Genomic DNA, 12,564 nt, shown 5'->3' with positions numbered 1-12,564 from the left:
TTAAAGTAACACATAGTGGGTTATTCAGAGGTCCGCTTGTCAGCAGATGCACAGTGTGCGGCTGCACTATTAGTCATAATTACTTCATCTGCAGGACACACAAACACACACACACACACACAGAGTCCAGGTGTGTGTGAGAAGGCTAACACATAGTTAAAGTAACACATAGTTAAAGTAACAATAGTTAAAGTAACACCTAGTTAAAGTAACAATAAAGTAACACATAGTTAGAGTAACAATAGTTAAAGTAACACATAGTTAAAGTAACAATAGTTAAAGTAACACATAGTTAAAGTAAAAATAGTTAAACTAACGCATAGTTAAATTAACGCATAGTTAAAGTAACAGTAGTTAAAGTAACGCATAGTTAAAGTAACAATAGTTAAATTAATGCATAGTTAAAGTAACAATAGTTAAAGTAACACATAGTGGGTTATTCAGAGGTCCGCGTGTCAGCAGATGCACAGTGTGCGGCTGTACTATTAGTCATAATCCCGCCATCTGCAGGACGGCGCTCTGTGGTGCACTGAGGCACCGGTAGCGTTCATCCGTGTATAAATAGCACAGAACAGCATCAGAGAGAGGAAGAGGAAGATGAAGGCATTCTTCACTAACTAGGTCACCCTGTCTGAAAGGTAGACAGAGCTGCTTCACATCGGAGGTAAAAATAAACCCAAAGCGCTGTGCGCCGTCCAAGTTGCTCATTAAACCATCAGGGCTTGGCAGGGAGGGGCTTGAACCCTGGAACCGAGGTAGTGTGCACTCAGACCAGCGCAGTTTTGTGAAAAGAGAAAAAGAAAAAAGAGCCTGACCGCAACAAAGCAGGACTGGGCCACAGTGGTCATGTAATGTCTTGGGCGGGGAGCAGAGATGGAGACCGGGTTTATGGAAAGAGGTCAGCAGACAAGTAAACGCAGGCGTCTGATGTGGTCTCCGTGGCGGATGATGGTTTACAGCTCAGTGACTCGTGGGAACTGGAGTTGATCAAGTAATGAGGACTTGTAGACAGTGGTATCAGAATCAGAACCACTTTGTTGTTTCATTTCATGCACTTGCGCACATGAAATGAAACGAAACATAATTTCCCCCAGCCTACAGCAGTGCAACACAAAGACAACAACACATCTCCAAAAACTACAAGAACACACATATCCACACTAACACATTTATCTAAAGTAAAAAAAAAAAAATCACTGTGCAAGAGAATGAACGCCTGCCAGGATGACTGTCGGAACCTCCGGTCTGCGTGGGCTAGCAGTTAGCTTAGCCTGTCCCGCTTTCGCGTCCTGTCAGACCGCCCTTGGTGCTTCCTATTTGGGTGCAGCTCTGGTCAGGGCGGTGGTCCTTGAGCCCACCGGATGCAGCAGACCAGGCTCCATCAGCCGATCCAACACCAGTTCTCCCAGCCAGACACCTTCGACACACCTCCCCGCACTCCACACGACGACGCTAAAAATACAGTCAAGGCTAGGCGAGGCCACCTCCAGACCGCCCTCTGTGTCATCGGACCGCCGGTCTAGCTAGCCCACATGCAGTATTCGCAGAATCTCACAAATTCTCGCAAACAAATTCACACAGAAGATTATTGTCACCTGCAAAATTGTGTGCACTCTGTCTATACATTCATCTCTGATCATCTTTTAATTGCCTCTTGATCATTTGAACTGCTGTTAAACCAGTAATCAAGCTGTTTATTCTGGTAGAGGTGAAACCAAACATCAGTTTCCTGTTGAGATTTAACATCTAGTTCTCTACCCTGCTCTCTGTGTGTGCTTTGTATGTTCACCCCATGTTGATGTTATTTTTCTGGATATTCTGGTGGCACAGTGGCGCAGTAGTGAGCACGGTCGCCTCACAGCAAGAAGGTCCTGGGTTCGAGCCCCGGGGTAGTCCAACCTTGGGGTTGTCCTGGGTCATCCTCTTTGTGGAGTTTGCATGTTCTGCCCGTGTCTGCGTGGGTTTCCTCTGGGTGCTCCGGTTTCCTCCCATAGTCCAAAGACATGTAGGTCAGGTGAGTCAGCCATACTAAATTGTCCCTAGGTATGAATGTGTTGGCCGTGTGATGGCCCGGTCCAGGGTGTTTCCCCCCCCCCCCATGCCACCCAATGACTGCTGGGATAGGCTCCAGCATCCACGTGACCCTGAGAGCAGGATAGGTGGTTTGGATAATGGATGGATGGATTCTGGTTTCCTCCTGTAGTCTGAACACATGCATATTAGGTGAACTGGAGACTCAGCCATAGGTATAAATGAATTGTGAGCGAATGTGTGTGGCTGGATGTAGACCTTTTGATGGACCGATTACCTGCCCAGGATCTACATTCTGCCCAATGCTGGCTAAGATGGGCTCCAGCCCACTGTGACCCTTGAATGAATTAAGTGTGTATAAGGAATGAATTAACAAAATGAATGAATGAATCTTTACCCATCTCAAATCCTCAACATGCAATACTTTCTAAGCTTATGTAACTTAAAGCTGGGGTAGGCAACTTTGGAGAAACCCGCAAGAGTAAGCTAGATTTTGAAAGTAGCCAACCGAAAAAAATCCCAGCCCCTCCCTTCAGGCCTCCCCCCAAAGCCACGCCCCAAAAAACAGGGAGAGCACTGGGGGCACAGCACATTGTTTTCATCACTAACCGTATCCCGCTACCTCAGAATCACAATCAACTTTATTGGCTAGGTGTGCTCATGCACACAAAGAATTTGACTCCAGTTTACGGAAGCTTCTTGTACTTGTAAAAATCACTCACACAAAAAAAACAAAAATAAATGAAATCAATAATAAATAGAATACTGGAGGTAAGTAGGCATGCACTACAGGTATGTCACTTCCATACGGAGTTTTATTATGGCTGAATAACATAGCTTATGCTTTTTTATCATATTGCTTATATATTATATACTAATATTATAACTTTATAACTTGTTTTTTAATATATTATATTTCATACTTATATTATATACTAAAAATAGATACTATTTATGTTTATATATTATCTATTATATAATTATCTACTATATTATATGATTTTGTTATAATTATAACATTTATAATTTGTAACCAGTATACAGCAGTTGTAATTGTACTTCAGCGGTTTACCTGTGCCCCGTCCATAGGGTTAGCGGTTGTGTCAGGAAGGGCATCCTACGTGAAATTTTGCCAAATCATTATGCAGATTGACAAGACCATACCGGATCAGTCTAGGCCTGGGTTGGCAGCGATGCCGTCAGTGCTGTGCCCTCACAGGGTACCGATGGAAACTATCAAATCCGCTGTGGCGCCCCCTTGGAAACAGGGAACAAGCCGAAAGAAGAAGATACAGCAGTTGTGATTGTGTATACAATTGTACATTTGTATTGCATATCTGGTTTTAAAAGAGGTAGTGCACATCATAGATATATGTAAGTGAGATATCTTGACCAGAGGGGGCTATTAACAAAGTTTCGTATTTACATAATAACTGTCATTGCACCATGCCGAGAGAGATGCCCTGTGAGGAAAAGAAAAGTTCCTGTGTCTGGTGGTTTTGGTGCACATTGCTCTGTATAGTGCTTGCCAGAGTAAGAGTTCAAACAGGCTGTGTCCTGGGTGTGGGAGGTCTGTGCTGATTCTGCATGCCCGTTTCCGGGCTCTAGAGGTGTACAGGTCCTGCAGGGTGGGCAGGGGAGCGACAATGATTTTTTTTCTGCTGTCCTTACTGTTCGCTGCAGTCTATTCCAATCCTGCTTCGTTGCTGCTCCAAACCAGGCAGTGATTTGATGTGCACAGGACAGATTTAGTGACTACTGTGTGGAGCTGGCTCAACAGCTGCTGTGGAAGACAACATTTCCTCAATTTTAGCAGAAAGAACATCCTCTGCTGGGCCTTTTTGAGGATGGAGTTGATGTTGGTCTCCCACTTCAGGTCTTTGGAAATGGTAGTTCCCAGAGACTTGAAATGTCTCCATGGTTGACACAGGGCTGTTGGATATTGTGAGGGGGACCAGTGCTGAGGGGTGTCTCCTAAAGTCTACTGTCATCTCCACACTATTGAGCATGTTCAGCTCCAAGTTGTTCTGACTTCACCAGAGCACCAGCTGCTCAACCTCTGGCCGATGTGAAGAGTCATTGCCATTCTGGATGAGTCTGGTGACCATAGTGTTTTCTGCAAACTTCAGGAATTTAACAGCTGGCTCCTTGGAGGTGCAGTCATTGGTGTAGAGGGAGAAGAGCAGTGGAGAGAGGACACATCCCTGGGGAGCACCAGTGCTTACCTACCGTCTGTACACCAGAAATGACTTCCCCCAGCCTCACCTGCTGTTTCCTGCTTGTCAGGAAGCTGGTGGTCCATGATGGGGGATACAGTGAGCCGGACAAGTTTGGAGGAGAAGATTTCTGGAATGATGGTGTTGAACACTTAGCTGAAGTCCACAAAACGGATCCTTGCATATGTCGCTGGGCAGTCAAGGTGTTTCAGGACGTAGTGCAGTCCCATGTTGACTGCATCATCCATTGACCTGTTTGATTGGTAGGCAAACTGCAGGAGGTCCAGCAGGTGTCCTGTGACATTCTTCAGGAGGGCCAACACCAGTCTTTCGAAAGACTTCATGACCATAGACCCAGTGCTTTCCTGGTCTTCTGTCTCTGAAAAACCTGCTCACATCCTCTACATGTATCTTGACAAGACCATACCGGATCAGTCTAGGCCTGGGTTGGCAGCGATGCCGTCAGTGCTGTGCCCTCACAGGGTACCATCACATCTCTGGCAGCCGCCAGAGATGTGATGGGGGCTGTTGTCACTGGGCTGGAGTGGGTGAGGGGTGTGAATTTGTACCTCTCAACCCTCCAGTAGAAGACATTCAGAAGGTGTTTGACAGCCAGGCAAAGGTCAGCCAGGTCTTTATATGCCTCCGCATGGGGGGGATGGTCTTCTGTAGTTTGTGATGTCTTGCAGGCCCCTCAATACTGACGCAGGGTCCTTGGCTGAAACCTGCTTTCAGTTTTTCAGTGTAACTTCTTTTGGCCACTCTGATTTCCTTTGTCAGGGATTTTCTGGCCTGATTGTACAGGACTCTATCCCCATTAATGTAGGCCATGGCTTGTTATTGTCGTATGTGCAGAAGGTCTTGGAAGGCACATACATGTCTTCACAAAATCTGATGTAAGTTGTCACAGTGTCAGTTAGTTCATCCAGGTTGCTAGTTGCAACTTCAAATACACTCCAGTCCGTGCAGTCCAAACAGTCTGACAGTTCCTGCTTTGCTTTGCTGGTCTGCTTCTTCACTGTTTTAACCACAGGCTTAGCAGATTTTAGTTTCTGCCTGTAGGTTGGAATAAGATGAACCAAGCAGTGAGCAGGGTGCCCCAAAGCTGCCTGGGGGACAGAGCTGGTCCAGTGTGTTATTTTCCTTCGTGGGACAGTTAATATGATGTCTGTATTTTGGTAGTTTGTGGTTTAATTTTGCTCCGTTAAAGTCCCCAAGGATTATGAAAAGTGAGCAGGTAATCTGGTCGACTGGGGTTTGCAGTGCGCCATTCACGCTGGCCTGGGATGGGATGTAAACACCGACCAGGATGAAGGATGAAAAAAATTGTGAATAAAATGATTTGCAGTTTATGAACAATGGCCCCAAGTTTGGGCTGCAGTATGTACTTAACACTGTGACATCTGTAAACCAACCTTCATTTATGTGGAAGAAAATTCCTCCACCCTTCACTTTCTCCGATAGCACTGTTACGTGATCCCCTCGGTGTAGGCCAAAGCCCAGCAGATGTAATCTGCTAATAATGCCGGGGGTGGATTGGTTGAGCCAGGTTTCAGTCAAACAAAGGGCAGCAGAACTTGCAAAGTCCCTGTTCATCCTATTGAGGAGAAGCGGCTCGTCCATTTTGCTGAGCGTGGAGCGGAGCTTCACCAGGTGAATCGCAGGGACCGCAGATCGAAATCCTCACTGTCGGAGCCTCACCAGCACACCCACGCACTTCCCCTGTCTGTGTCACCTCCATGTCCCACAGAGAGCCACTGTTCCTCCAACTAAGACCTCCAAAAAACTTTCTGGGTTTGTGAAAACTGGTGAAAAACTGTCTGGAGTTAATTACCTAATGTTAAGCAGTTCTTCTCTAGTGAAAGTAATCAGGTTTGAGTAACCCGACACACAGAGAATAAACAAAAACAGAGAGCGTACTAGAGAGCGCTGTACCGAGGCTGCCCTCCATGGCACCATCATAGTAAAGATCTATTTTTTGGGGTTACCTCATGACTTTGTCACATCAAAGTCAAAGGATCTTTATTGTCCCTTACAGGGAAATTAGTTTGCAGCCAGTCTATATAAAACGTCCCATGTCATTATTCATCCTCTTTTTGGTCATAGCCTTTTTTACTTCGTGTCTTTCTTTTCTTGCTTTGTTTAGCAGTGCAAGCTGATGTAGGTGTAACGACCACGGATGACTAGACTCGCTAACCCTTGGCTAAGGGGTCGGACCCCTTAGTCGACTGGTTAACGTAGTCGCCCATGGTGTGGGAGTCCCGGGTTCGTGTCCCGGCTGCGGCGGGTCCCGGCTGCCCCCTGAATTCACTACATTGGTGTCAGAGGTGGGCTGGTGAGATCGTGAGGCCATTGGAAGCGCATGTGCCCAGAGGTGTGAGGGAGCTGGTATGCTGCAGCGCGGGGACGTGCTTCCTGAAGGGGGGGGGTAGTGAAATGACCACGGATGACCAGACTCGCTAGCCCTTGGCTAACGGGTCGGACCCTTTAGTCGACTGGTTAACGTAGTCGCCTGTGGTGCGGGAGTCCCCGGTTCGCGTCCCAGCTGTGGCGGTTCCCGTCACCCCCCAAATTTGCTACATAGGTATGGGTGGAACTGGAATTTTTTGGCTGCACTTTCTCTGCTATTTGTGGGCGACTAGCTCGCTAGCTTTAGCCTTGCCTGGCCTTGGGGAAGACTCTGGTCACGCGCAATGAGTGCACGGGTACAGTGTGTGCAGGTAGGCGGGTAGGTATGTAGACAGGCAGGTAGGCCATCCAATCATTTCATAGGAAGGTTATTACAGGCCTGCGACAGCCACAGATACCGGATTTTTTTTACATTTTTTTGTCGGAGCATTTTATTCATTGATTGCTATCGGGGTATAAAGACAGTTTTAACAAATATAACAAAAAATGCTTCTATAATAAATTGCTTACCCTTGCTTTAAATGGGGCAAAACTGATAAGGTAGTGTGTATAACAATCATAATGTCAGCCTCCACCAACCGCTACTCTATTTTGTTGGTGTTTTCAGATGATGGAGATGTTTGAGAAGGATGACACGGACATGCACACGTCCAGCCCAGACTCTGTCCCTATTGCCCAGTATGAGACCCTCAGGAAAGAGTACGAAGCCTTGCAGGAGCGCTACTCCCAGAGCCAGGCTTCAGAGGAGGCCTCCTGCAGCATGGCAGAGGAGCGGTAATGATCACTTACTCGCTCATGCACTCACTCTTCAGCTGAGATTTATAACACTTGAAAGGTCAATGTCAGAGTTGACAATCATCTAAAATCTCGCCAATGAATGAGGTCTTTTCTGTGAGATGTGCAAATACCGGTGACCAACTCTGCCATGATTACTGATTGAACCTGTTAGGGCCACTTCAGAGTGTAATAAAAGCAGTTTAATTTCTATTGCCACAAGTATTTTATGGAGAATGTTATACGTTTAATGCAGGGCAATGCACTTATCATGAGAGCTGGTCAGACGTGAGATTACAGATTACAGCAAACAAGATTTGGTTCAAATCAAAGTAGAACAGAACTCCCCTGTGTTTCTACTGGTTAGTCTAATACAATTGAAAAATCATAGAATAATAAACAAAACAAATTGATTTTCTCTCTTTTTGGTTTTATAATGTCAACGCTCACTAAGGTGGATATGTATTTTCATTTACTGCTGCATTTAAATCATTAATTTATCGATGAGTTGGTTGTTTGACTGGTTATTTGATCGAAATACACCAACTGTGTTGTTTTCCAGGGCTGTTGAGAAGCTCCAGGAGGGAGGCGGGGAGGGCGAGAGTGTGGAGGCCCTGAAAGAGAAGCTGTGTGGGGTGGTGGAGCAGCTGGCCTCCTCCCAGTCTGAGCTGAAGGAGCTGAAGGAACAGATGCACCTCGGGGTCCTCTCTGTGGAGCAGGCTGATGGTGAACAGACGGGAGATCCCCCTATGACAGGGGGTAGGACTGGGACGGTGAAAGGAGAGGAGGAGGTGGAGCAGCTGAGAGTGAGGTTGAGGGAGCTGGAGGCGGCGCTAACTAAGAGACAGGGGGAGGAGGCAGGGAGGTCCCCTGGAGACAGCCGGGACAGTGACAAAATCAAACAGCTGACAGCCAAAGTCAAGGAACTCCAAGCGGCCCTGGCTGAGAGAGAGTTGGTGGGAAAAGCGGAGGAGGGAAGGGGCGGCGAAAGAGGTGAGGGGGAGACGATCCAGCGCCTCAGGGACAAGGTGACCGAACTTCAGGCGGCCCTGGCGGAGAGCGGGGCTTCGGGGAAGGCGGATGAAGCGGGAGGTGAGCTGGTGCGTCGGCTCCAGGGGCGCGTGGGCGAGCTGGAGGGGGAACTGAGGAGGTGTGTGCCTCGGTCGGAGCTGGAGGAGGTGCAGGTGACCCTCAGCCTTCAGTGTGAACAGCTGGCCAGGGAGAGGGCGGAAGTGGCTGCCAGGCTCAACCAGGCCCTGCTGGAACTGGAGAGGCTCAGGCCGCCCCCTCACAGAGACGGAGACGAAGAGGAGGACGAAGAGGAGGAGGAGGAAGAGGAGGAGCACTCCGAGAGCTCAGAGCTTTCAGCCACTTCAGGTGTGTTTTTATTAATTCATGTACAAGTGTTAGTTTATTGTGGAAAGAAACAGGGTACATTGAGAGTTGTGTTGTGTAGTCAGCAAGAACATGTAGTGCCACAGGTATGAAGCTCAACGCCTGTTACAAAAATCTGTTATAGATTCTGAGAGCTTTTCAGTGTATCGCCACCTGTTGTCCCATACCTGCGTAAACAATACTGGTTGTGTGACCTCGATTTGGACAGCGTAGTAAGGGGTCATTGTCTTTAAGTTTGTAATTGACTGCACATTTTCAGCTGAGTAGCTAATGTTACAGAAGCCCAACATCATATAGAATATAATAATAATCCAGTTAGTCAAGTAAATTTTCTATGAGACAGTACAAGCCTGTTTCATGCTGTAAGCAATCATCAGCTGTCAATGAAACTCAATATAATAATGTGTCAATATAATAATATGAACAATCACATGTGATAATATACAGTATGGAAATATGAATATACTATGATAATATATTATCCTGATTGGATGCTTAACATTGATGTTGTAATGTAGATGCTTCTGCAGTGGTTGAACAGGCCAACAGTTAGCTCCTCTGAATCACATTTTTAGTTCATCAGAAAAGCAAGCTGGCACATCAGAAACACTTCAAAACTGTTATCGAAACATCAATTTTTATTTCTTTGAGTATGTTAAAGGTGATGGAGAACGCCTTATTTACATCTCTGTCGATGATGTTTCTGTGAAATCCTATCTCGAATAAAACCACATGTACAATACCAAGTGATGGAATACGAGGGAGAGATCAAGGGTTGTGGAGGGGGAAGGAAAAAAATATGTATTTTTCTTTCCAGTGAATATTAAAATGCTGATTAATAACAGCAAAAAAAACTCTTCAGTCTCTTCCAACAGCATATATTTTTAAATACACTCCTTCACAAGCATTTTGCAATGGTTTAAATCCCCCCACCCTCCTGGATCTATGCAGATGGTACAGCTAAAATTAAAATGAAATTAAAGCTAGAGTGACCATAGTCAATATGTCAGTAGATTTTGCAATTGACCCCACACACAGACAGAGCAGTGAAACAACAACAGACGGTCTCAGTACTCATTTGGCGCTCGCGTGAATGATTACGCTTGTATCCAATCAGAGCGCTCCAGGCGGAAGCTGGCAGCAGTGAGGGAGGAACTGGATGTGGCGAGGCAGGAAGCGGCCCAGGCTTTAGACTGTCTGTGTGCTGAGCGGGAGGGCCGGGCACAGGACGCCCTGCAGCTGAAAGACGCAGTGCCCCTGTCTAAACACAAGAAGGCGCTGTCCGCCGTGTCAGAACAGCTGGCTCAGACCCTGAAGGAGCTCCAGGAGGAGAAGACCCGGAGTGACCAGGCCCAGGAGCAGGCAGCCAGGCTGGAGGCTCAGCTACTGGCCGGGCAGGATGCCGTACCCAAGGAGGAGCATGAAAAGGTTAAGGTCAGTGAAGCAGAGGACAGATTTCTTCCCGGCACACGTGTCCACACTGTAAATAGCATCGTAGGTTACATGACATACTTAGCATATGCAATATTTGTTTCAGAATTGTGCCTTCAGTGAAAAAATAAAATTAAATGTTTGCTATAAAGATAGAGGTCATAGTTTCTCAGCCTTCACGTGAAACTGGAGCTGTGTTTCTGAGGTTGTTACAGGACCTTTTGTTATAAACACTGAACCATCAGGGATCATCTGGCTCTCTAGAACCGAGTTCAGCTGCCTGAGAAGTTTGGGAAATAATTTTGCCCACCAGATGGAAGCAGCAGGAGTGAAACTGGGTTGAGACTTTGTTTCCATTTTAATTTAACAAGAGGATATGAGGCTATTAATCATATTACCCCCAAGCATGGGGGAGTTATTTCATCATTTGTGGGGATAAGGTAGCTGCTGTAGATTTGATGAAAATATGAAGGAGTGTGGGACATGCTGCTCAGACTGGCACATTACTCATTTATAGTGAACTGAGTCACTTTTGATAAGTTTGCATACCTGAATAATTCATATAAAATAATGTAATTTTGATATAATAAATCATTATTGGTTGTATGCAATATGATATAAGTAACATAATATGATAGTAATATAATAATTAATACCTGACTAATACCTGAATAATTAATATTATATTACATTATGTTATGTATTATGAATTATTATTGTTATATACTATATAAAATATTAACATAATGAGAGAAGTACTGAGAGGAGAATGGCTATTTGTGGCATAATGATTTAAAGGATAATTCTGGTTTTCTGCCAGCTTTGTAGTTTTTGCCATCTTTATTTTTGTAGTTTTTGCCATAGTGCAGATTGGTTATGATTTCATTTCACTGACCAGCTCATAAGACCCAGGTTGCATGAAAAAATTCCTTTAACTTTGGAAAACTTTGAAAAAGTTACACTTAAAAAGACTTTTAAAGGAAATTAACTGTTCTTACCACAAAATTATCACAGTGATTCAGTAGTAATTCATCATTCATAAACTGGACAGTAATTCATTACAAATTATAATTACACAGTATCACATTATAATTACTGACAGAAGTAAACATACTGCTATGATGTACTTTTATATATATATGTGTGTGTGTGTGTCATACATATATGATATAATATATATATTACACTTTTATTTATATATAATATATTTATATTATTTATATAGTATATATTAATAATAATAATAACATATATATATATATATATATATATATATATATATATATATATATATATATATATATATATATATATATATCATGATATAATTTTATTCACATAGTAACATTACAAGTGACACAAGCGGGTGGCAGAGTGATAAAAAAGAAACTATACACGTGTCTGCCATTGTAATAAGGATTGCAGTTTGCTAGCAAATCAATTCAAAAGTCACATGTTGTCAGTTGATGCAGTTTCTAGTTAGGTCACCAGACAGTAAACACATGCCCGCCCTGGTGTGCTCCGTCCGACAGGCAGACCTGCAGCGCTCCCTGCAGGCCAGTGAGAGCAGTGCAGTAGCAGCACGGGAGGCTCTGAGCGAGAGGGAGACGGAGTTGAGGGAGCTGAAGTCCCAGAAGGCCGCAGAGCAGGGGCTGATCTCCAAGGAGGACCACGAGGCCCAGCGGCTGTCCCTGCAGGCCGAGATCAACACCATTACCGCGCGTTTCAACGACCTCACCCGCAAACACGAAAAGACCTGCACAGAGGTGTGTGCGCGCTCGTGTGTGTGTTTGTGTCTTTTAGTGTGTGTGTGTGTGTGTGTGTGTGTGAGAGAGAGTGTTGTTTAATTAGGTCGGTGGGTGCATGCATGTGTGTCACTGCATGTGGTATATTGTGTGTTTGTGTGCATGTGTCCACAGCTGCACCTGTGTGTGTGTGACTGTGTGTGTGGGTGTGTGTGTGTGTCTGTTCCATAGGTCTCCTTTCTCTCGCTACATTATTCATGTACCTTTTACTTTCTGCATCCTGCAGCAGCTCCCTCGCTCGCAGTGATTCCGTCTCTTTCTCTGCCCATTGGTGCGTGGAAGCTGCATGTACACGTCAAGATTAGACGCCTCTCTTTGAACGGGGTCGTGGCATGCAGTTTGAGCTCCGCACCCTTGAACTTAATCCCTTCATTCAGTCCACGACGCCAACAACCTGTCTTTGGCTCATTGTTCGGTAATCTGAAGAGATTAAAAAGATGGAGAGTTAAAATCCACGTAAAGCTTACCAGGACAGAGGGAATCATAGTCACCGCTGGTTTCTG

At 45.2% G+C, this 12,564-nt stretch overlaps 1 protein-coding gene across 1 annotated transcript in view; it reads left to right on the top strand.

Moving 5' to 3' along the window:
* ankrd24 (ankyrin repeat domain 24) overlaps nt 1-12,564 on the top strand; it is a 38,168-nt gene that overhangs the window by 19,900 nt on the left and 5,704 nt on the right. The window contains 4 exon segments of the mRNA XM_056277803.1: nt 7,264-7,430; nt 7,993-8,807; nt 9,943-10,259; nt 11,789-12,022. Of these exon segments, the coding sequence (XP_056133778.1) occupies nt 7,264-7,430; nt 7,993-8,807; nt 9,943-10,259; nt 11,789-12,022 (1,533 nt within the window).

This window comes from Lampris incognitus, chromosome 3 (assembly GCF_029633865.1).
Source record: "Lampris incognitus isolate fLamInc1 chromosome 3, fLamInc1.hap2, whole genome shotgun sequence".
Taxonomy (NCBI): Eukaryota; Metazoa; Chordata; class Actinopteri; order Lampriformes; family Lampridae; genus Lampris; species Lampris incognitus.
This window is presented reverse-complemented; position numbering and strand designations above follow the sequence as displayed.